General features: G+C 46.7%; 1 protein-coding gene across 2 annotated transcripts in view; it reads right to left on the bottom strand.

The window, feature by feature from the left end:
* Positions 1-6,286: 6,286 nt before the first annotated feature.
* PLEKHA8 (pleckstrin homology domain containing A8) overlaps positions 6,287-26,353 on the bottom strand; it is a 183,260-nt gene continuing 163,193 nt past the window's right edge. For both annotated transcript variants that reach the window (XM_063921956.1, XM_063921955.1), the window contains exons 13-14: positions 21,694-21,755; positions 6,287-7,135 (exon numbers count right to left, since the gene is read on the bottom strand). In XM_063921956.1, the coding sequence (XP_063778026.1) occupies positions 6,938-7,135; positions 21,694-21,755 (260 nt within the window). In that variant the 3' untranslated portion in view covers positions 6,287-6,937. The remainder of the gene's footprint in view (positions 7,136-21,693; positions 21,756-26,353) is intronic.

Here is a 26,353-nt window from a genome sequence, read left to right on the forward strand (position 1 = left end):
GATCCGCTTGAGCACCCTTGGGATCAATAGAATCGGAGAAAACAGGTAGACCAGCTGGTAAGGCCAAGGCGATGTCAGCGCATCCACTGCGCTCGCCTGAGGGTCCCTGGTTCATGAGCAATAGCAGCAAAGCTTCTTGTTGAGGCAAGAGGCCATGAAGTTGATCTGTGGGCATCCCCACCTGTCGATGATCTGTTGAAACACCTGAGGGTGTAGTCCCCACTCCCCCGGGGTGGAGGTCGTGGCGGCTCAGGAAGTCCGCTTCCCAGTTGTCCACTACCGGAATGAAGCTCGCGGACAGTGCTCTTGCATTTCTTTCTGCCCAGAGGAGTATTCTTGACACTTCTCGTATGCAGGCCCTGCTTTTTGTCCCTCCTTGTCGACTGATGTACGCCACGGCCGCGGTGTCCGACTGAACCTGGATCGCCCGATCCTGGAGTAGAGGGGAGGCCTGTATCAGAGCATTGTAAATGGCCCGAAGTTCCAGGATGTTGATCGGAAGGAGGGCCTCTTGGGAAGACCACCTGCCCTGGAACTGCGCCCCCTGGGTGACAGCTCCCCATCCTCTCAGACTCGCATCCGTTGTGAGGAGGATCCAATCCTGAATCCCAAAGCGTTGACCTTCCAGCAGGTTGGAAGACTGTAGCTACCACAGGAGGGAAATCCAAGCCTGGAATGACAACCGAATCATCCGATGCATCTGAAGATGGGAACCGGACCACTTTTTCAGGATGTCCAATTGGAATCGCCTCGTACGAGGCCACCATCTTTCCCAACAATTTTATGCAAAGATGAATGGAGACTCGAGCAGGTCGGAGGACCACGCGAACCATTTCTTGAAGAGTTCTCACTTTTTCCTCTGGGAGGAACACTTTCTGTGCTACAGAATCCAGTAGCATCCCCAGAAACAGGAGCTGCGGAGACAGTTCCAGATGGGACTTCTGCAGGTTGAGGATCCACCCGTGGTGAGACAGAAGTTGGATAGTGCGATCTATATGGAGCAATAGAAGCTCCCTGGAACTCGTTTTATCAGGAGATCGTCCAGGTATGGAATTACGTTGACCCCCTGGACCCTGAGCTGAAACATCATTTACGCCATCACCTTTGTGAACACCCTCGGAGCTGTAGATAGGCCGAAGGGTAACACCTGAAACTGGAAGTGATCGTTCAGTAGGGCGAAACGCAGATAGGCCCGATGAGGAGGCCAAATTGGGATATGGCGGTAAGCGTCCTTGATATCTAGGGACACTAGGAATTCCTGTTGTTCCAGGCCTGCGATCACCGCTCTCAAAGATTCCATCTTGAATTTGAAAACCTTCAGGTAAGGATTCAAGGACTTCAGATTCAGAATGGGTCTCACAGGCCTGGTTTTGGTACTACAAACAGACTGGAGTAGTAACCTTGTCCTCATTGTTGTAGGGGTACTGGAACAATGACCTGGGACTGGACCAACTTGTTGATGGCCAGTAGCAGTGTACCTCGCATATTTTCCAAAGCTGGTAAGCTTGATTTGAAAAATTGTTGGGGAGGAGCACCGTCGAACTCCAGCTTGTAACCCTTAGAGATAGGGTCCCTTACCCAAGCATCTTGGCAGGAACCAACCCAGATTGGGCTGTAGTGACGTAACCGAGCTCCCACCACGAGATCCCCTCAGGGTGGTGGGCACCGTCATGATCCTGAGATCCGGCAACGGCTGGTTTCTTAGGCTTACCTCTGGTGCCTCTAGCTGCATTGGAGGTCCCCTGGCCCTAGATCGAAATCTGGAGGACCGAAAAGACTGAGTAGACGGTCCTGGATAGGTACGTCTAGCAGGCGGAGCTCCTGAAGGGAGAAACGTGGATTTCCCAGCAGTAGCTTTGGAGATCCATGCGTCCAATTCACCTACAAAGAGCCATTCACCTGTAAAGGGAAGAGATTCCACATTACGTTTGGAGTCAGCGTCAGCAATCCACTGACGCAACCATATGGCTCTGCGCGCAAACACAGCCATAGCAGAGGACCTAGCATTAATCTTGCCAATCTCTTTAAGGGAGTCACAGAGGACTCTTGCCGTGTCCTGAATGTGTTTAAGAAAAGTTACAGTAGTAACCAAGGTCATATCACCCTAAAGACCTTCCTGAATTTGAGAAGCCCAGGAATGAATTGCATGTGTCATCCAGCAACCAGCAATGACCGGTCTTAGAGCTACACCTGCAGCAGTGTAGAGTGGCCTCAATTTTCCTATCTGCCGGGTCCTTTACCGTAAAGGAGCCCGGACCAGGAAGTGCCACCTTTTTAGAAAGGCGAGAGACTGAGACATCCTCTGCCTTCAGGGGCAAAGGGGAATGTATGTAGAAACCGTTTGGACACCTGATATTATTTATCTGGATTTTTCCAGGCTATTTTAAATAAGTCATCCAATTCCTCGGAATCAGGAAATGTGACTGTCAGTTTGTCTTGTGGGAGAAAAAATTGCTGCTGAGTATTAGCATCCCCCAGGGGGAGTTTTAACACATCCTGAATAGCCAATATGAGGGGTTCAATACCCTGGGTAGTTCTGACTTATGGGGTCCACATCATCCTGTATATCATCTTCAGTATCTGATAGGAGTGCAGGTAGAGCATGTTTTTGTGCACCTGTTGCAGACAGGGGGGATGTTTAGCAGTTAGACCTGCCACTGCTTGTTGCAGTTCCTGGAGTTTTATTTGTATTTGCAGTGAGCTGAGATGACATATCAGATATCATAGTTTTGATAGCCCCCAACCAGGAGGGCTCTGGACTCTCCCCCACATTATTATCAGCATGCTGAGATGACTGACTACACTGCTTACATGATATTGAACCAGATGAACTAGGGGGGAATCTATCATTACAAACACTGCATAACTTCTGTTTTACCATACTGAATAAGAAAAACAGGTACAATACACATACAACACAGCCTGAAATACAATACAAGCCTGTCCTATTGCTTGTGAGAGGAGACACAGGAGAGAGGACACCAGCGCACCCAACACTGCACAGCCCCAGTGAGGCTGTCAGCATTTTATATATGTAAACAACAGTGAGACTGTATTATGAAAAATCCCTCAGAGGGATGTTACTTGTGCACACTATAGCGGCTCTCCCCCTCTACACCCGGTACTAGTAATCCAGGGACTGTTATGGAGGAGCTGTTAAGGCGCCAAAATACAGCTGAGCCCGTTCTTATGTAGCTCTACCCCCGCCATGGCACCGGAGCTGTTTTATATTTATACTGCCCATGTCTCCCTATATTTGTATCCTCACATAAATGCTTGGTATAATGTATTTTAGCCAGTCTCACGCAGGGGCTACAGCGGGTCCCCCCCAGGAGGGACCCGTACGCCTCACCCGCGCTTCAGCCGCACAGTGAACCGGGGGACCGCCCTAGTGGGGTCCCCGGTGAGTACTCACCACGGACGATCACCTTCAGGCAGCCATGCCCTGCTGAACAAACAGCCCTTCAGGACGGTGGTCCTGCAGCGGGGAATCGGCTCTGCACCTCAAGAGGCCAATGACCGCCCCCCATGACCCCTGGCACTCACGCTAAAGAGTTGAATTTTTGTCTCATCAGACCAGATCATTTTGTTTCTCGTGGTCTAGGAGTCCTTCAGGTACATTTTGGCAAACTCCAGGTGGGCTGCCACGTGCTTTTTACTAAGGAGTAGCTTCCGTCTGGCCACTCTACCATACAGGCCTGGTTGGTAGATTGCTGCAGAAATGGTTGTCCTTCTGGAAAGTTCTCCTCTCTCCACAGAGAAATGCTGTAGCTCTGACAGCGTGACCATCGGGTTCTTGGTCACCTCCCTGACTAGGGCCCTTCTCCCCGATTGCTCAGTTTAGACGGCTGGTCAGCTCTAGGAAGAGTCTTGGTGGTTCCAAACTTCTTCCATTTATGGATGATGGAGGCTACTGTGCTCATTGGAACTGTCACAACTGAGGGCTGGAGTTGGACTGAGACAGCCACAGTTGTAGGGGCTGGTGTAAAGGTGAATCTAGGTGGCTGATTAGGGCTCTTAGACATAGAAGACTTCTACCACCAATGCCCGAAGATGTGACCACGACAACAAAAATAAAATGAATGTTTGTTTATTAAACACAGTTCTGGTGGTACACCGGCAGTTGCACAGTATGATGAGATGATTAAAAACAGTACATAGTTCCACAAACAGTAGCAGTTGTAATATTCCCTTAGGTGTGGTATCTGCACAAGGCAGGCATGGGAGATAGGATATGGACAGTCCTTACCAACACCTTGGTGCTGTAGAATAGATGAAAGCTGGAACTGGTCAGCAGATGTAGTATAGAGGCTGAGCGTACTGCAGAATGAACAATACATGTAAACTGCCGGTTTTGCCGGATGAAACGGATATTGAAGAACTGTGAATGAAGTGCAGATCCGAATGAAACTGACAATGAGGAACTGTGAATAAGGTGCAGATGATCCAGTGTAAGTAGCAAAGTGTGAATGACACTGGTGATGCTAGAGATCGATGAATTGAGAAAAACCGATGACTTGAATACTGTAGATATCAGGAACACTGATGGCTTGAATACTGTAGATAACAGGAACACCGATGACGGAGCACCGATGATAATAGGTAGCTGAACACCACTGGAAGCCCAATGCTGGAAGGTGGTGTTTTTTTGAGCATTGCCAATAGCAGAAAGCAATGAGGATACTATGGAGTCAGGCAGGCACCGCAGGGTGGTGATTGGTGCAGGTCTCTGTAGAAATGGAGACTTCAGGAGCTGGAATACCTGGAATACAGTTAGAATCACAGAGAGCAGAGACAGGATACACTTGGTGATGACAACCAAAGCACTGACGATTTCCTTGTCTAAGATCAGTCCCTTTATACCTTCAGCAGTGCAGGGATTGGGTCAGCAATCAGGCTGAGCTCAGCAGGACTGTAGATTGGTAGAAACAGCATCACATGATCAGAACCAACATGGCTGCGTCCATACTGATTCTTGGAGGGAAACCTGGCTTGTAATTCTATGTGGAGTTTTCACAGTAATGGCGGCAGCGGCCGCAGGACCCAGAGAATGTCAAAACTGCACAGCATCCTCCCAGCGCCAGTGGCAGAAGCTACAGCGGGTGAGAGGCGCCACACAGACCTGTAGTGCTTTACTATAGTAATTGCGGCAAAGGCCGCAGCTGACAGGAGACGCCACACAGATCCGTCCACACGCTGAAGGCGCAGCAATGGCGGCGGAGGCCGCAACTGTCAGGAGATGCTATGCAGAGCCGTCCAAATGCTGAGAGTTCGGTAATGGCGGCGGAGGCCGCGATGAGCTAGAAACGCCATTCCATTTAAGAGTTCCTTGTGACAGCACCTGCAGACTAGTAGGGAGGAAATATGAAGTAAGGACATTTAGCAACATGATTGAGACTCGGCCCTGGAATGCTGAGCCAGCCTCAGAAGACACCTGAAAGGTAAAAAATTATGTCCAGTAGTCCGGATCGTGACAGGAACCTTCAAAGCAGCAGATATTTTTCTTTACCCTTCCCCAGATTTGTGCCTCCAGACAATCCTGTCTCGGAGGTCTACAGACAATTCCTTTGACTTAATGCTTGGTTTGTGCTCAGACATGCACTGTCAAGCGTTGGACCTTATATAGGCAGGTGTGTGCCTTTCCAAATCATGTTCAATCAACTGAATTTACCACAGGTGGACTCCAATTAAGCTGTAGGAACATCTCAAGGATGATCAGGGGAAACAGGATGCACCTAAGCTCAATTTTGAGCTTCATGGCAAAGGATGCGAATACTTATGTACATGTGTTTTCTTAGTTTTTTATTTTTAATAAATTTGCAAAAAACAAAATAAAACTTTTTTCACATGGTCATTATGGGGTATTGGGTGTAGAACATTGAGGGGAAAAAATAATTTATTCCATTTTGGAACAAGGCTGTAAAATAACAAAATGTGGAAAAAGTGAAGCGCTGTGAATACTTTCCGGATGCACTGTATGATCAAGGAGCCAGGATTTATAGTAGAATCATATACTAACCAGTCTGTGAATGGAATGTGGGTATGCTGCCATCTGTAGACTCTTTGCAGTGTTTTACTTAAAGCACTGACTGCAGTTTGTAAGCGAAGAAAAGCAACAAGCGCACTTCTATGGAGATATTAGGGCAGAACTTGTGAAGGAACAGTCTGATTGGTAGGAAAAGGCCATTTCCAAAACCAATGATTGAGGCAGCCCAATTACTGGATGATTACAAGGCAAGACATAACTTTATATAACTCCAATCAAATAATATGAAAAACAACTGAATAAATTAATATTTGCCACTAGCCATTTATTAAATATCTTTTTTTAGAAGCAAATATACTTAGAGTAACACCTACAGCATATGCTATAGACAACAAATCTTGAGAGACAGCATCCTGAGTGTTGTGGCTAGACAAAAGTTCTATCCCATGATGATAGGGAACGGCATTATAAAAAAAGGTCAGCGCTAGAGGTAGGTGAGCCGTTCCTACCCATCTGTTGCTGATCTGTAACTTGCTTGGTTATCATTAGAGTCACTGACATGAAGAAACGGAAGCCTCCTATTGCTGTTACAGATCCATAGCAAAGATTTCATGTGTACTACTTTACACAAAGATTGTTCATGACTTTAAAAACAAATAAACATCACTATAAAAAAGCTGCATATTATACATTAAGCAAAACATAAAGTTCATAAATAAGCATCCTAATAGGACAGCATCCTTCAGCAGAAGTCCATTTATACAACAGGGATCCCCAAGAGGAGATAAGTTGCTATGACACTTTATCAGCGATTACATGATTGGGGCTCCTTGGACGTGATTTCCAATGCTCTATAGAGAGATTTGTCCGGCCCAGAAGACACTGTCCCGGCGTTCCTCGGAGTAATAATTAGACCTAAAATCCCTGAATTGGAATCCGATCCCACTGCAGTCATACTACTTCATCCGATTCCAGACCGTGCTCTTCATACAAAGAGTGCAAAATGTTTAGCTGCTTTTCCATGGCTGGCAGGTATATGTTAAGGTCTCTTATCATGGCCTCAAAGAAAGACTCATCTTTCTCATCCCCTTCATTCACGGTCAGAGCAGTCACAAACCCTTGGTACGAAGGAGCCGCCCTTAAAGCTAACTGTAAGATATAATAATCATTATTATTATTGTAGCTATATGTAAGGAGGCAAATGCTCAGTACAGCCTCTACAAAATGCATCAGTCCATGGGGGTAATTCAGACCTGATCGATCGCTAGCTGTTTTTTGCAGTCCTGCATTCGCATGGTCGCCGCCCACCGGGGAGTGTATTTTAGCTGTGCAAGTGTGCGATCTCATGTGCAGCCGAGCGGTACAAAAAAAACTTTGTGCAGTTTCTGAGTTGCCCAGGACATATGGTGACCATACACTTGTGTGATGCTCCGCGACGCAACATCTCAGGGCATCGCACTGGCAGTTCAGGTACGATGAAATCGCACCTGAACTGCCAAAGTGATTACCATGCGATTATGCGATAGATCGCATGGTAATCACGTGATCGGCACGTCACCGCCGAGTGGGAGAGGCCTCTGGCCACTCCCAGCGGGCGCCCATTGCAGTGCGATATATCACATGTGGTTTAAAAACCACATGCGATCGCACTGCGATGCGAGAAACATTAAGTGCAGCACATACTATCTTGAGACGCGACATTCGAGCGGCGTGCCTGCGCATCGCATCTCAAGCTACCTAAAATGTGCATACAATCCTTCGATTTCTCTCTCAGATGAGGTCGAAATCGAAGTATAGCACCTAATATCTTACCAGTGTATGGGCACCATTACTCAGCCGCTGTGATCACTTCAGCCTGTCCGGGGCCGGAATTGACGTCAGACACCCGCCTTGCAAACGCTTGGACACGCCTGCCTTTTTCCAACCACTCCCTGAAAACAGTCAGTAGACACCCACAAACGCCTTCTTCCAGTCAATCACCTTGCGATCGGCTGTGCGAATGGATTCTTCGTAAAACCCATCGCACAGCAACAATCCGCTTTGTACCCGTGTGATGCGCCTGCGCATTGCGCTGCAAAAAACGCTAGCGAGCGATCAGGTCTGAATTACCTCCCATGATCCTTAATTGTGCTCACAGCCAGTGATCAGGTTTCAGTGCTAACAGTCCACAGTAAGGTGAGCAAGCGGACCCGTGCACACACATTTTCTTCATATGACTTTTTATGCAGCGTTCAGAAGCACTAATGCTCTGCAAAATATAATGGAGATAATGGGAAATACAAGAACCTTACTGGAGGCTAGGGGTGTGCATGGAAACACTACAGATAGAAACAGGGCATGAAACCGGGTTCACTACGGCTGGCCGGCGGTCGGGCTCCCGGCGACCAGCATCCCGGCGCCGGGAGCCCGACCGCCGGCTTACCGACAGCTTGGCGAGCGCAAATGAGCCCCTTGCGGGCTCGCTGCGCTCGCCACGCTACGCGCGCCACACTATTTTATTCTCCCTCTATGGGGGTCGTGGACCCCCACGAGGGAAAATAAGTGTCGGTATGCCGGCTGTCGGGCTCCCGGCGCCGGTATACTGAGCGCCGGGAGCCCGACCGCCGGCAAACAGAAGACCACCCCATGAAACCGGCTGGAGAAATAGAATGGAATACAACAAACATCCCTTATAAACGTTAGTGTAGTTAATGACTTCAAAGTGACTTTTGTTATTTTAGAATAAATTAGATATTACTGTCACAATATTACACAGTACATAAGAAATAAAACCGTACTGTGGAAAAAAGAAAACCAGAAGGAGAGATTGAGAAACAAATATAAAAAATACATGGAGGAGTAACATAAAGAATTCATATAGCAGAAAGGGACCAAAAAGATGATTAAATCAGCACCCACTGCAGATGGTACATAGGGGTAAATGTATGAAGCAGTGATAACAGTGAAGAAGTGAGCCAGTGGAGAAGTTGCCCGTGGCAACCAATCAGCTGCTCTGTATTATTTTATACTGTAGTATGCAAATTATAAATGTTACTTCAATGCTGATTGGTTGCCATGGGCAACTTCTCCACTGGCTCACTTCTTCGCTCGCATCACTGCTTCATACATTTACCCCATGGTATCTAAAATGACATTACATACATTACATTACACATTATATATAGTGAGATGTAAATGTGATTTGCAGATTTTTGCCACATCTGCATTTTTCTGCATGTGCATCATTTCACAACGCGCATCTTTTTTCAGTCGAATGTTATATAAGAATAGGGGAGGTTGTAAAGCAAATTCAGGCAGTCCGTGCACAGACCTGACCAAATGACAGCAAGGAAGTGGTGTGAGTTGCAAACTGTCACTAAATGGAAGACGAAAAGTTTGCAGACGTAGTCGTCTGGAAGGATCTGATGTAAGCTGCACAATGATTCCATCCCAGTGTGCCTCAGTCTGACATGGTGAGTACACACACATGCATGGTTTGCAATCTCATCACTGGAGCTCATTTATATGCTTAGAGCACAGGTTCTCAAACTCGGTCCTCAGGACCCCACACAGTGCATGTTTTGCAGGTCTCCTCACAGAATCAAAGTGACATAATTAACTCCGCCTGTGGACCTTTTAAAATGTGTCAGTGATTAATTAATACACCTGTGCACCTGCTGGGTTACCTGCAAAACATGCACTGTGTGGGGTCCTGAGGACCGAGTTTGAGAACCACTGGCTTAGAGGATATAGAGGGCTATTTAGAGATGCACGCAGCTGCTTGCAGCGGCCGCGTCCATCTGGTCTGCGCACACGCACTGACCGCAGTGCGCATGCACGAACGTACACATTCCAGGAAGGATGTGGCCGCAGTGTGATTGACAAAGGGGCGTCATCGTGACTTTGGATGGACTGGGGCGTACTGAATGGGGGCGTGTTGGGACCATTTTCAGGGTGGCTGCATGACGTCACACGCAGCCACACTCTGCAAACAAATGGTACTGTAGCTGACCAATTAGATTGCGGACATATCGGGAGGCGGCCCTCAGCATGTGCAAAGATGAATGCAGATCTGGATGCGTATGCAGTCATCTGCCTTCATCTCTGAATAAACCCATAAAGTCTTGAAAGTTATTCTTATGCTATTGTATAAGTGTTTGAGTGTAGTTGACCATGCAGTATACAAACTTACTGCAAGTAAAACCAGTGCAATGCTGCCCTCTATTGGCTAAGAAAAGTAAAACTGTGTACAAAACGAATAAATCAATTTGCTTTTGGTCATGCATAGTAGTATGTAATACACTGCTTCCGCAAATATTTTACATAGAATGGCCCCATAAAAACTAAGAATTTTTGTTTATTGCCAACACTAAAAAATAGTAATAAAAATGATTTATACTAAAAGCAAGCTGAAAAAATATAGGCCGGCATCCAATTAGCTGCGGTAATTTACTGCAGCTAATGGATCGACCTAGGGCTATCCAATTAGCCCCGATTAGTAGCACTTATCAGGAATTATGGGGCACCCAAAGCATTATCTGCTATAAGCAGCCACTGGAGAGCCATTTCTTTCGCAATAACGCATGAGTCTAGGAATTTAGCCCGGATCCCATGTGTTAGTGGCAGAAAACGGGTCATTTACTGCACGATAAAAAGCCCTCTTTTGCTGTGCGGTAAATTATTGGCGGCAAGTAGATTCCGGCCACAGTTTCCAATTAGTCAATGGACAGGCAAAATATATACTATATATATATAGAGAGAGAGAGAGTGTGAGAGGGTGCTGGGGATTGTCAGATTTTATCTTCTTATCAGGACTCTGTGTTCAAAATTGGCTTGAAGGTAATTTTTACTTTATATAAGTGGCTCTTCAACAAAATTGTCGATAGAATCCTGTGGAGATAGGTACATTGAGTCCTGATAAGAAGATAAAGTCTGACAATACCCAGTGCCCTCTGGAATATTTTTTGTATTATCTATCTATCTATCTATATAAAAGAAAGAAATTAGATAGCACTCCTACAACTTAGGGGGTCATTCTGACCTGATCGCTCGCTACAGTTCTTCGCAGCGCAGCAATCAGGTTAGAACTGCGCGTGCGTCGACGCCGCAGTGCGTAGGCGCATGACTGACAGCCAACGGCTGTCGTTGTCTAGCGATCGCCTATGCCTGCGGTCGCTGGCTGGGAGGGGACCGCCATTTTGTGGGCACGATCCGGTCAACGCAGGCGTGGCCAGACCGTGCGGGGGGCGGGCCGCAGCGGCTGCATGACGTCATACACAGCCACTGCAACCCGGGCATCGACGAGTAGCTCCGGCCCAGCTCGCTAAAGCTGCGCTGGCCGGGAGCTACTCCTGAAGTGCAAAAGCATCACCGAGGTGCGATACTTTTGCACTTCTGCGACGGGGCAGGCTAGTCCTGTGCTGGGCGTGCCACCGCATGTCTGTGTTCCTGATCGTAGCTGTGCTAAATTTAGCACACCTACGATCAAGTCGGAATCACCCCCTTAGTTCTTAACAGTGCTCAGTCCAAAATAGACTTTAATAATGAAAAGAATTCTTTCTCCGGCAGGGTCCACAGGTTATCCACAGGATAACATTGGGAAATGATGAAGCAACAGCGGATTTGCACTTATCGGTCAAAGCTTTTCAGCCTCCTAGCATGCATCGGGCCCGTCCATATATCCCCGCCTCCTGGCTCAGGCAAATTAGTTTTATGTTTGGTGCGGCAGGAGCCAGACCATGGTCAGGGGGCTGCTGGTTTTTAGCAGCCCTAAGCTTTCTTATTTTATTTTTACAATCTTACTATTTTTCCTTGAGTGATCTTACTAAAAAGCGTCTTATACGTACCTTAGAAAGAGTCGCTCCAACAACTCTCCGCCGGGTCGGGACAACGATTACCCACGAGTACAGTGCTGTTTCAGCGGGCGTCTGTGTCGGCTATACTAGCAGGTCCAGCAGACGTTACCACGCTGTGGCCGGAGCACGGGGAGAAGGTAAGGCATCGTTTCCGCTTAGAAGGGGTATACGGACACAGCCGCACTGTTTTGGGAGGAGACTACCAAACAGTCGCTGACTCGGCTGCTACCTCGGGTGCCCCAGCGCTAGGCCTTAGGGATCAGAGGCTCCAGGAATAGTATGAGGCTGCGATCCCTAGGGTTGATGTCAGCAGTGGGGAGTCAGACGCTCTCCTGGTTGCCCCTCCCCCACGGTTCATGACCAGTTTCCTCCGAGTCTCCCGCCATGAACTGTTTCCTGCTTCCATCTCAGATGCTGTATACGAAGGGGACCCAGTCGCAGCCTAGGCGGCTGTGTGACTGGTGCGTCTGTGTTCACTATAGGTTCATGGAGCGGCAGTGTACACTAGTAGCGTCTGGATCCACTCAGCGTTCGCAAACGTATTGATCGGTCTTGGAAGCAAGGTGGGTCTCCCTGTATCCCACTCTACTGAGTACGGGTAATACAGCACTAAGTCTCTATCTACCTTTTTGAGTACGAATAGTTAGATAAGTGCCTATTGAATATGAGTGTGTATACTATTACTGTTGTTTCTTTCGCTATGCATCTGAATACGGTAGATCTGTTTAAACATGATTCAGTAATACGTTCTCCTACACACTTGAAATGTAGTTGTAGTTGATAATGTGCTCATATTGCTTATTATACTAATGTATAACATGTGACTGACTGCTAGTGTGATTGCTGACTCAACTATATATATTCTGTCAGGTTTTTTTTCTATTCCAATCCCCAATGCTGGTGCATGGGTAGGGTCGGATTATAGGTCACTTTAAAAAGCTTAAAGTGATTACAGTCACAAATTGTGTAGTAGACTGTGGAAGAGTTGATTATTTATCATGTCTAAGAGCGGGAAAGGTGAAGAAAGTACACTCACAGCAACACCAACACTCATATCATGTTTGTCTTGCAAAGCTGTGTTAACCTCTCAGGATCTGGTTCAGGATGGTTTGTGTGCAAATTGTTTTAGCTTTCACCAGGGTCTCTTGAAAAATAGGGGGAAAGGAATTTTATGCTGCGCCTGTGTCTAACAATTATAAATTAATCAATCTTAATAGGCCAGACCTGAAAGTTGTGATGTGAGGGACACGTTCGCCGCTATAAGGAGTTGTGAGCTACTCCTGCCAATATATCAGATAGAGAAAATTAATAGAGGCGCTCATGACATCCTGACACCACAATTAACCAGGTTCAATTACAACCAAAGAGTCAAATAAATTTATAAAATATATGTTTAATATTCACAAAGATCCAATAAAAAATTTTCACCAATTGAAATTACCAATATATGGATGGTATTAATCGGATTTTATATATTTTATAAATTTATTTGACTCTTTGGTTGTAATTGAACCTGGTTAATTGTGGTGTCAGGATGTCATGAGCGCCTCTATTAATTTTCTCTATCTCTTGAAAAATACAAGGCAGATTCAGGTGCAGGTTGATCCACCTTGGGCTATGTTTGCACAGACATTATCCAGTACAGCTGAACGGATAATTCCTTCTACTCCTGTACCAGGGATAGGTTACACGATTAACCCTAACATGCAGCTTCCCACCTGCGGTTTATCACTTCCAGCAGCAGCCTCTCAAAAGAAACAGGCTGATAAGCCAGTGGTAAGTAAATCTTCATCCTCACAGGCTACACGTTTCAGTTGAGGATTCATCGGAGGATGAAAGCTCACTAAATTCTACTTCGGCATACCAAGAGGAAGAGGAAGGTCTCAGCTCAGTTGATATAGCTGAGTTATTTAAAGCTATGAAAGCCATTCTATCCTTATAGGATTCAGCAGAGCCTGTGTTAAAAACCAAGTCACCTGTGTTTAAACGTCCCAAAACAGTTAAGACTGAGTTTCCAGGGTCAGATCAGCTGACGGAAATCATGGAAGAGGCTTGGGCTATGCCCAATAAGAAATTTGGAATTCCTAAGAAATGGAATTCCAATTATCCTCTTCCAGCTGGGGATTGTTTAAAAAGGGAGGTGGCTCCTAAAGTAGATACGCATGTAATTCAATTAGTACTTGGAAGAAGCAGCATTGGATATTGGCACTATTGCCTCCAGGGCATCAGCTTCAACAATAGCTGCTCGCACAGCAGGTTGGCTACGTACGTGGAAAGCTGATTCAGAATCTAAGGAGGTTTTGGAATCTTTGCCTTTTTCTGGAGATATTGGGGGTCATTCCAAGTTGATCACATGCTGCAACTTTTGGCCGCCTGTGCAATCAACTAGACGCCGCCTATGGGAGAGTGTTCTTTAGCATAGCAAGGCTGCGATCGCGTGTGCAACCCTGCTATGCAAAAAAAGTTTTGTGCAGAACAAGACCAGGGTATGAGTTACTTACCCTGTGCGATTAATCCAGCATTGAAGGTCCCGGAATTGACGTCAGACATCCGCTCTCCAAACGCCTGCGTTCGCCGCACCACTCCCAGAAAACGGTCAGTTGACGCCCCGGAACACCTTCCTCCTGTCAATCTTTCGCGGTTGCCGCTGCAACCGCTTTCCTCGATAGCGGCGTTGCTGACCGGCGACGGCTGTCGCCAAGCAACGGCGCGCCTGCGTAATACGGCCGCAGCGCATGCGCATTTCCGACCCGATTGCACGGCTGCGACGAAGCGCAGCGTGCGATCGGGTCGGAATGACCCCCATTCTTTTTGGTAAAGAATTGACAGATATTTTGGAGTCAGAAGCAGACTCCAAGGAGGTAAAGTTTCCTTCCACATACAATTTCAAACCTAAAGTTCCGGCTTTTCTGTCTCAAGGAAAAGCTAAAGGAAAAAGTTATGGCAGGCAGTCCCAATACAACAAGTCTGGTAAGACTAAAAAGCACCAGAGGACCGGTTGGGAAAACAGATAATAAGACATCAGCCTGATGGATGCAGGAAGTGGTATCTCTAGGTTATGCTTTTGCCTTCAAAAAACACCCTCCTCGAAGGTTTTTTTGTACCAGCCCGTCTCGGGTAGAGACGAAGGCCAGGGCTTTGCAAGAGACAGTTCAGAAATTGCTTCAGTCAGGAGTAATCATTCCAGTTCCTCTTGCACGAGGACAGGGTTTTTACTCCAACCTGTTTCTAGTTCAGAAACCAAATGGGTCATTTCGGCCCATTCTCAATCTCAAAGTGCTGAACAAGTACATTTGGGTACCTCGGTTTCATATGGAGACTTTACGTTCCATCAATTTGGCCATGGAGCCAGGGGATTATATGGTATCCCTGGATATACAGGATGCTTACCTACATGTTCCTATAGCACTGTCCCATCAGTGCTATCTCAGGTTCGCTATCCTCCAACAGCATTTTCAGTTCCAGGCCCTACCTTTTGGGTTAGCCACAGCCCCCAGAATATTTACCAGGATTATGGTGGTAATGGCAGCTTATCTCCGCCAGCAGGGGATAAGAATTTTTCCATACCTCGACGATCTTTTAATCCTGGCACAGTTGCCGGAATTGCTACTATGTCATCTGCAAGAGACAATAACGTGTCTGCAAAGGCACGGGTCGCTCATAAATTGGGCAAAATCGTCTCTGGTTCCGTCACAGTGGATGACTCACTTGGGGGCTGTACTGGGTTCAAGTCTTCAGAGAGTAATGTTACCTCTGAACAAGGTATCCAAGGTTCAGTCAAGGATTCAGGACTTGCTACACAGTCAAAAGGTATCCATTCACGCAGCAATGCATGTGATGGGATTGATGGTGTCAACATTCGACATGGTGGAGTATGCATAGTTCCACTCGAGGCCTCTGCAGCATCAGATTCTTGCCAAATGGAATGGGTTGCATCAGACGATAAAAACGCAGACTATGGTTCTTACGATAGAAGTAAGAAGGTCATTAGCCTGGTGGCTACAGACATCCCATCTGGACAAGGGGAGACCCTTTTGGATATCAGATTGGAAAATTCTGACAACAGATGCCAGTCTCCAGGGCTGGGGAGCAGTGTCAGGAAGGTTGTGTTTCCAGGGGAAATGGTCCAAGGAAGAAGGTTGCCTGCCAATAAATATATTGGAACTTTGGGCCATATACATGGCACTGATTCAGACAAAGGACATTCTTCGGGGAAAACCAGTTCAGATCCGCTCGGACAATGAGACGGCAGTAGCGTACCTCAACCATCAGGGAGAAACTCGCAGCTGAAAAGCGATGAAGGAAGTAAGTCACATACTAAAGTGGGCAGAATTTCATCACCCAGCCTTGTCCGCAGTATTCGTTCTGGGAGTCCTAAACTGGGAAGCGGATTTTCTCAGTCGACACACGATTCAGGTAAGGCTCTACACCCAGAGGTCTTCCCGACTCTAGTAGACAAGTGGGGGTTGCCAGAGATAGATCTCATGGCATCCTGTCAGAACAACAAAGTTCTCACATACGGGTCAAGAACAAAGGATCCCAGAGCGATCTTTGTGGATGCCCTGTCAGTGAGATGGGACTTTCATCTGGCTTATGTGTTTCCTCCAATCACTCTATTACCCATGGTGGTGCGAAAGATAAAGCAAGGAAAGGGTGCCGTGATACTAATAGCTCCGGCTTGGCTCAGACGGCATTGGTACACAATTCTGCAGAGAATGTCGATGGATGCTCCACTCCTGCTCCCTCAACGTCCAGATCTACTGATGCAGGGTCTTTGTTATCACAGACATCTGGATCGACTGTCTTTGACGGCGTGGCTCTTGAAACCTCTATTCTGAAATCAAGAGGATTCTCACAACAGGTAATTCAAACAATGCTCAGAGCAAGGAAATCTTCCTCAGCTCGCATTTATCACCGAATCAGGCAAATCTATATTCATTGGTGCAGTGAATGGAAAATGGACCCCAAGTCTTTCAGAGTTTCCAGGGTCTTAGCATTACTTCAGGCAGGAATGGGTAAAGATTTGAAGGTGGCTTCCTTGAGAGTGCAAGTGGCAGCATTGACTGTATGGTCCCAAAAGAAAATTGCCAACGTACAGGATGTGCATACTTTTTTCCAGGGAATGCTGCGCATTCAACCTCCTTTTGTTCCTCCTACAGTGCCTTGGGACTTAAATTTAGTCCTAAAGGCCCTTCAAGTTGCCCCATTTGAACCACTTAATAAAGTGGATCTTAAATGGTTGACAGCTAAAGTTCTCTTTCTACTGGCCATGGCGTCAGCTAGAAGAGTGTCAGATTTAGGGGCATTGTCATGTCGTTCCCCATTTCTGATTTTTTATCCAGATAAAGCAGTTCTCAGAACTAGATCTGGGTATCTTCCCAAGGTAGTGTCTAAATTTCACCTTAACAAAGAAATTGTAGTCCCAGCTTTCCAGGTACCGGGCCTTTCTGCTGGAGATGCATCACTGGACGTGGTCCGTGCCTTAAGGATCTACATGGATCGTACCAGTGCCATCAGAAAGACAGATTCGCTCTTCATTCTCTACGGATTTCACAAGAGAGGATGGCCTGCTGATAAGCAGACACTGGCAAGGTGGCTTCGGATGACGATTTCAGAAGCATATTCTCAAGCTGATCTCCCTGTTCCGGCTAATGTCTCTGCTCACTCTACTCGTAAGGTAGGTCCATCATGGGAAGCACAACGTGGTGCTTCAGCAGAACAGATATGTAAGGCAGCCACATGGTCTTCCATTAACATATTCATTAGACATTATGCCATAGATACCTTTTGCCTCTTATGACGCTTAATTCGGGCAAAGGATTATCCTGTCCAATCAGGAGCGTCCCCACTACTAAATCCGAATGTTATCCTGTGGATAATCTGTGGACCCTGCCGGAGAAAATAGGATTTTAATACCTACCGGTAAATCCTTTTCTCTTAGTCCGTAGAGGATGCTGGGTACTCCAAAAGGACCATGGGGTATAGACGGGATCCGCAGGAGACATGGGCACACTATAAGACTTTGAATGGATGTGAACTGGCTCCTCCCTCAATGCCCCTCCTCCAGACTCCAGTTAGAAAACTGTGCCCAGGGAGATGGACATTTCGAGGAAATAATTAATTGTTTAAACACAGTGAGTGTCATACCAGCTCACACCTCAAACATGCCGCAGAACGTGGCATTCAATAGAACACCAGCCGACGGCATGAAAAATATACAGCAATATGCTGACAGAATATGTAACACAACCTGTGTGTAAACACAACCAATAATAGCATACCGCATGCCATGGCATGAATAACGTCAGCAACAGACTGACTGAAAAGAAACACCACATGGGTGTAACCATAACCAATAACTGCAGATACAGTACGCACTGGGACGGGCACCCAGCATCCTCTACGGACTAAGAGAAAAGGATTTGCCGGTAGGTATTAAAATCCTATTTTCTCATACGTCCTACAGGATGCTGGGGACTCCAAAAGGACCATGGGGTTTATACCAAAGCTCCAGACCGGGTGGGAGAGTGCGGACGACTCTGCAGCACCGATTGAGCAAACATGAGGTCCTCATCAGCCAGGGTATCAAACTTGTAGAACTTAGCAAAAGTGTTTGAACCCGACCAAGAAGCTGCTCTGCAAAGTTGAACCGCCGAGACTCCTCGGGCATCCGCCCCAGAAGAGCCCACCTTCCTGGTAGAGTGGGCCTTCACAGACTTCGGTAACGGCAATCCAGCCGTAGAATGAGCATGCCGAATCATATCACAGATCCAGCGTGTAACAGTCTGCTTAGAAGCAGGGGCCCCAATTTTGTTGGGAGCATACAGGATAAACAGAGCCTCTGTTTCCCCAATCTTAGCCGTTCTGGCGACATAAATATTCAAAGCTCTGACTACATCGAGAGACTTCGAATCAGCCAAGGCTTAAGTAGCCACAGGCACCACAATATGCTGGTTCATGTGAAACGCAGAAACCACTTTTGGCAGAAATTGTTGCCGAGTTCTCAATTCCGCTCTATCCACATGGAAGATCAAATAGGGGCTCTTGTGAGACAAAGCCGTTAATTCCGACACCCGCCTTGCGGACGCCAAGGCCAATAGCATGACCACTTCCCAAGTGAGAAATTTTAACTCAACCTTTCGTAAAGGTTCCAACCAGTGTGACATAAGAAACTGCAACACCACGTTAAGGTCCCATGGTGCCACTGGGGGCACAAATGGAGGTTGGATGTGCAGTACTCCTTTCACGAAAGTCTGAACTTCTGGAAAGGTGGCCCATTCTTTTTGAAAGAAAATTGATAAGGCCGAAATCTGCACTTTAATGGAGCCTAACTTTAGGCCTGCATCCACACCTGCTTGCAAAAAATGGAGAAAACGACCCAGCTGAAATTCTTCCGTAGGAGCCTTCTTGGATTCACACCAAGACACATACTTCCTCCAAATACGGTGGTAAAGCTTCGCCGTTACTCGTTTCCTAGACTGAAGCAATGTGGGAATGACCACCGGAAATACCCTATCGGGCTAGGATCAAGTACCATCAGGAGTCGGCAATGCCGACAGAGGGATTCCCATAGCTGTTTGTGGCCGACAGAGGGATTCCCATAGCTGTTTGTGGCAGAGCACTCACATATGTCGACACACGTGTACAAAATCGCTATAATGGGTAGATCTGACAGGGAAACACAGAAACTTTTAACAACTCATTAACCACACGCTCATTATATGTATATAGTGCTTCATTTTTGCACCTATATTGCACTAAACCACTGTGCCCCCCCTCGTTTTACACTGTTAGCTGTCCAACAGTGTTTTGGCGGGGCCAGCGTCTCTGTGAGGATAAAATGGCGCTGTATAGAGTTGTGAGGGCTAAGCCATGCCCCCTTCACGGCGCGCTTCAGTCCCGCTATGTTTTTAAATTTTTATACTGGCGGGGGACCGTATACAGTGCCTATGCACTGTATACATCTTTGCCAGGCTTTATTTATGAGGTATATTGCTGCCCAGGGCGCCCCCCCTGCGCCCTGCACCTTTGTAGTGCCGCTTGTGTATGGGAGCAATGGCGCGCAGCGCGACCGCTGCGCGGTGCCTCCGAGACCCTGAAGTCTTCTGCCGTCACTGAAGTCTTCTGTTCTTCCTATACTCACCCGGCTTCTTTCTTCTGGCTCTGTGAGGGGGAGTGACGGCGCAGCTCCGGGAACGAGCAGCTAGGCGAACCAAGTGATCAGACCCTCTGGAGCTAATGGTGTCCAGTAGCCTAAGAAGCAGAGCCCTTGAACTCAGAAGAAGTAGGTCTGCTTCTCTCCCCTCACTCCCACGATGCAGGGAGCCTGTAGCCAACAGGTCTCCCTGAAAATAATAGACCTAACCTAAAGTCTTTTCAGAGAAACTCAGGAGAGCTCCCCTAGTGCGTGTCCAGTCTCTCTGGGCACAGAGTCTAACTGGAGTCTGGAGGAGGGGCATAGAGGGAGGAGCCAGTTCACACCCATTCAAAGTCTTATAGTGTGCCCATGTCTCCTGCGGATCCCGTCTATACCCCATGGTCCTTTTGGAGTCCGCAGCATCCTCTAGGACGTATGAGAAATATACGTTATGGTAAGAACTTACCGCTAATAATGGTATTTCTCCTAAGTCCACAGGTTCCACAGGGATCCCACCCGGAAGCACCTGATTTGAGCATCCTTTTACTAACTAACCTCTTACTTCTTGCATGGAAAGGTGTGTATGTGTGTTCTTTTCGCCTTATTAGGGCTATCTATGATGCTCCCGCCTTGAGCTTAGGGAAAACAACTGATTTGCCTGAGCCAGGAGGCGGGGATATATGGACGGGCCCGTTGCATGCTGGGAGGCCGAAAAGCTTTGACCAATTGGTGCAAATCCGCTGTTGCTTCATCATATACCAATGTTATCCTGTGGACTTAGGAGAAATACCGTTACCAATGGTAAGTTCTTACCATAAAGTATATTTTCAAAAAAATGAAAAAAGGAGAACCGGCACTCATGTTTAGGAGGTAAATCTGTTTTATTCAGATGTTATACATGACAAAGTCTCCAAGTACGGAGGTAGCAGCCTGATGTCTCTTTCAACCACTACCTGTGGTTTTCCTCAGGGGTATCCGGATGATAGGTTGCCACTTAAAAGGTTGACATTAAAATAGTCGATACAGCATATGATCGACGTGAGGCACCTTGCCTAAAGTTTGCTCACCATGCAAGGGGACGCAGTACACTAACTGGGGTTCCATGTGTTGCAAGGTAAAATTTGATAACAAAAAACATGAATAACTCATGTCGACCATTCTATGTTTTGACCATTTCAGTGTCGACCATGTGTATGTTGACCTATTATACCATAACCATAGATATATATTCACTCAAGTGCGGGTTATTCACATGTGGAAATTATGCCCACAGCAACCAATCAGATTCTACTTATCATTTATATAGCATCTTCTAGAAGATAATAGCCAGAATCCGATTGGTTGCTATGGGCAACATCTCCACTTCTAAAAACCAGCACTTTACTAAATATACCCAGTCTTCTTAATTTGATGCTCAAGTTTTGAAAACAAGTGCAGCTGACATCGCCATGTAGCTCTGTTCATTAGGTTAATACACTTTCTCTCTGTTTCTATCCATCCATAGTGACAGATGATTACAGGCTGGACACAAATAGAACTGCAACCTCCAATTAGACTGCTAGTAATTAACTTTTATGGAATGGAATGCTATTTTACTGTTTTAATTCAAGTTAAACATATTATAATAAGTTCTACCACTATGAAAGACTTTTGATATTTTTTATATTAAAAAAAATCATGATTTCATACTGTAATTACACACACCGACATGCTTACATATATACAGTCATACTTACCGCAAAGACACCTCGTACCACCCAGCCATGATACTGTCGCAATGCTTTACCATATGCGTTACCTGAAATCAAAAGCAGTATATTTATTTGAAATGTTTAAAAAAGCAGTTCCGTTTATCACTTGAAGTATAAAACACACACACATTGCGCCCGATTCAGCAACTCTGGCAGCAGACACAAAGTACTGATAGCTGGTACTTTGCACATGTGCTGGACCTCTACTGTGCATGTGCAATACGGGTCCTGCGTCATCAGATGCATAATGACTGCAGACGCCAAGTGATTGACAGGCTTCAGTTTTTTGGGGGTGGAGACAGCAGCATGTCTCCTCCATTTTGTGGGGATGCCAAGGCCAGGGTCTCCATCTTCCAAAAGAGATTTCCTGGCTTCTTGGATGGAGCTGCGGTGGCTGGCTAAGACAGGGTCCAGGCATGTTCCACTTGAGTGGCCGCGCGGAGCGCCACCCTTAATGGACGCCGCTATTTATTGCTGCCATATTGGAGCAAGGTCCCTGAGCTCTGCCTCTGATTACAGCTATCCCGGTCCACCCGTCCTCTGAGCAGTGGCCGTGATGATGGGGGAGTGTTGTGGGCGTACCAGGGCTGGCAAATAGAGTGTGTGTGTGCTCTGTGCGGCATCTGCATGTGATGTCAGACACTGCCCGACGCTGTCCCTGCCTGCGCACAGTGTAATGCAGCAGCAGTGCCAAACAGGGTGAGGTGGTGCGGTTACAATCACTGCGGTGAGTGCCCGGTGCCCGGGATAGTAATGAGTCCTCCTCCTCCTTTATCTCTGCTGGTTGTTGTGGAGGATGCTGGACTGTCCTGGGGAGCTGAGTGAGTATATTTATTTGTGCCACCTAACTGTGTGATGGCGACCAATTGTATTGTTATTGATACTCATTAAAAAAGTGAACAAACAGCTGAAGTAATAGTTTTTAATGAACACTATTACCACATTCAGCCTAACAGAAAGAATATTATAATTTATTATGTATATTAATATAGCTTTACAAACTGAAATTAAAAATAAATAATTAACTGTTTATTTGCTAAATGAAGAAATTTTGATTGCACGCTTCACAGACCATCCCTGAAAGAGAGCAGCAGTAAAAAGCTCCTCAATAAACACGGTTTATTGAGTATCTTTGTACTGCTGCTCTCTCTACCCGCCGGATATTTAAGGGCGGCTGGCCATTTCTAATATTTGAATATGGCCGCTGCTGAAGATGGGAGACCGGACTGAGGGGCAGGAGAAGCATGCGCTGCACTCTCCTCACCTCGGACACAGTGGCAGCAGCAGAACCCAGCAGCAGTGGTGGTGAGCAGCATTACTGGGGGCATCAGGGGCGTGTATACCCCTTGGCCAGGATGGCAGTCGTTAGGGGCGCCGGCCAAAAGGGGGCGCTGTCATCCATAACCAGGGGTTAGGTTCATGCACAGATGCAGAACAGACCTCCATGAAGATGCGGCATCCACTAATAGAAAAAGACGTGACCGTGTTTGCGATTGCAGCTGTAGCTACAAAAGAGGTCTGGGCAGAGCTCTGCATACAGAATACATGCCGCCCATCCGCAGCAGCATCTCCTTTCAGCCCCAAAGCAGCTCCCAAGTCTGGTTCCTGTCCCTGTCGCACTGTTCAGGGTGCTGTCCGATTTTCGTATTTTATATAATATATTTCTGGTTTTAATATATATATATTATGATGTAATTATATGTTGTTGGGGTATGTGTGAATATTGCCTCTGAGGTTGATTTTGCTCACTATGTAATCCTGGCTCCTTTTTATCCACCTATATAGTTTATCTATACAACAGCAGCTCTTTGCCACTTGCTATAGATTTTACCCTATTAACCTTGCTGTTAAAACTCCTGAGCACACTGCAGTGTATATTTAGTTATTGATTTAACATGGCACCAACTTTTGTGTTCTGTTTGCCCAAGTTTACATAAGCCGACTACTGTACATCGGAGCACCATAGACTACGTCACATTTATTTATTAACAGTTTCTTATATAGCGCAGCATATTCCGTTGCACTTTACAATTAGAACAGTAGTAATAGAACAAACTGCGCAAAACCAGACAGACATAGACGTAGGAGGGCCATGCTCGCAAGCTCGTTCCAAGGAGCTTCCAGGTTTTACAGTTTTGGCGCATGCGTTCCAGCGGCTGGACCCGATGGGATGCAGTGCGTGGCGGGGAGATCGCCTGTCCGTGGATCCATGCGCTGGAGGCTGTGACGCCGTGAGTTAAAGGTCCTTACTATACACTGAGGGGTGCATCCTCTGTTGAGGCTGATATATGTTTTATTATTACAATATAATATAATGCACTGAATGGTGATGCTGGTCTGGGTATAAACAGGAAATTATGTAATGTGCGTTCCAGCTGGAATGCGGAACTGGGGCATTTGGCGCCTTGTGTACAATTAGGTGGTTATACAAGGAGCCTGCTAGGCATAGCCAGTCTTGCTGCTGGATACCTGTGGGATGTATCAGATGCATATGTTGTGCTGAAGTGACTCCTGATGAAGGTCTCACTGGGACCGAAGACATAAGGGGTGCTACTGTGTAGCATAATGTGAATAAAGTGCTCTAGTGTATGGCATAATGGGGGTCATTCCGAGTTGATCGTAGCCCTTTTTTGCAGGGCTACGATCATGACAATAGACATGCGGGTGGACGCCCAGCACAGGGATATCCCGCCCCGCATGTCAGTGCCGCCCCCCCCCCCCCCCTCCCACAGAAGTGCAAAAGCATCGCACAGTGGCGATGCTTTTGCACTTTAGGAGTAGCTCCCGGCCAGCGCAGCTTTAACGTGCTGGCCGGGAGCTACTCGTTGCTCCCTGGCCAGCAGCGGCTGCGGGCCCCCCCCCACATGGTAGGCCATCTGGCATGCGCCGGCGCACTGCGGTGCCGGCGCATGCGCAGTTCTGACCCAAACGCTGCGCTGTGATAAACTGCAGCATGAGATTGAGTCAGAATGACCCCCAATGTGTATAAGGGGTACTACTGTGCTGTGCAATTTGAAGAAGGGACATTACTGTGTGATTTAATGTGTATAATGGGTACTGATGTGTGACGTAACGTGTATAAGGGGTACTACTGTGTGGTGTAACCTGTATAAGGGGTACTACTGTGAGGTGTAACGTGTATAAGGGGTACTACTCTGGCGTAATGTGAATAAGGGACACTACTGTGTGGTGTAATGTGAACAATGAGACTACTGTGTGGTGTAATGTGATTAAGAGACACTACTGTGTGGTATATTATGAATAAGGGACCCTACTATGTCGGATAATGTGAGTAAGGGGGTACTATTGTATGGCCACACCCCGTCACCACAAGACCATGCCACTTTTTTGCGCAATGCCCGTACTTAAAATATGAGTACTAGCACTGAGCACCAAAATGTGGTGGTGGCAGGGGGGACTCAGGGGCGCTGGTCCATTACTTTGCCATTGGCGATCAGACCCCTAGATACACCCCTGGGGGGCATATGTGTATCTGTCACTATTGGGGCAGTTTGTATATCTGCCACTATTAGGGGCAGTTTGTATATCTGCTGGGCTGAGAGACCCATAAAGTCCTCGGATGCAGCATTGGATCATACATGCATGCAGGTGTCTGCTTATACCAAACGCCTCCTGCTACATTACCATATGCTAGCATAGCTACTACTTCCAAGTAAGCAGCAGCAATGTTAAATCCAACCATATCTGAATCAGACCCTTTATAGACATAGAAATACACTATATGGACAAAAGTATTCAGACGCCTGACCATTACACTAACAGTGACTGTAATGACATTGTATTCAAATACATATACTTTAAAATGGAGTTGGTCCCCTTTTGCAGCTAGAACAGCTTTCACTCTTCTTGGAAGGCTTTCCATAAGATTTTGGAGTGTTTCTGTGGGAATTTGTACCCTTTCATTCTGTAAAGCATTTATGAGGTCAGGTACTGATGTTGGACAAGTAGGCCCGGCTTGCAATTTCCATTCCAGTTCATCCCAAAGGTGCTTGATGGGGTCGAGGTCAGGGCTCTGTGCTGGCCAGTCAAGTTCTTCCATACCAAACCATGTCTTTATAGTCCTTGTTTTGTTCACTGGGGCACAAAAGGCCCTTTTCTATGTTGGAATAGAAAAGGCCTTCCCCAAACTGTTGCCACAAAGTTGGTAAAATGTCCAAAATGTCTTGGTATGCTGAAGCATTAAGATTACCCTCCACTGGAGATAAACCCTGAAAAAAAGCCCCATGCTATTATACCTCCTTCACCAAACTTCACAGTTGGCATAATGCAGTTAGGCAGGTAATGTTATCCCGGCATCCACCAAACCCAGACTCGCCCATCTGACTGCCAAACAGATAAGCGTAATTCGTCACTCCACAGAACACATTTCCACTGCTCCACAGTCCAGTGTCTGTGTGCTTTACCCCATTCCATCAAACGCTTGGCATTGGACTTGGTTATGTGATGTTTGCATGCAGCTGCTTGGCAATGGAAACCCGTTCCATTAAGCTCCCGGCACACAGTTTTTGTGCTTACATTAATGCCAGTGGAAGTTTGGAACTCTTCAGCTATGGAATCAGCAGAGTGTTGGAGACTTTTACGCACCATGGGGGGTAATTCCAAGTTGATCGCAGCAGGAATTCTG

This window comes from Pseudophryne corroboree, chromosome 5 (genome assembly GCF_028390025.1).
Source record: "Pseudophryne corroboree isolate aPseCor3 chromosome 5, aPseCor3.hap2, whole genome shotgun sequence".
NCBI lineage: Eukaryota > Metazoa > Chordata > Amphibia > Anura > Myobatrachidae > Pseudophryne > Pseudophryne corroboree.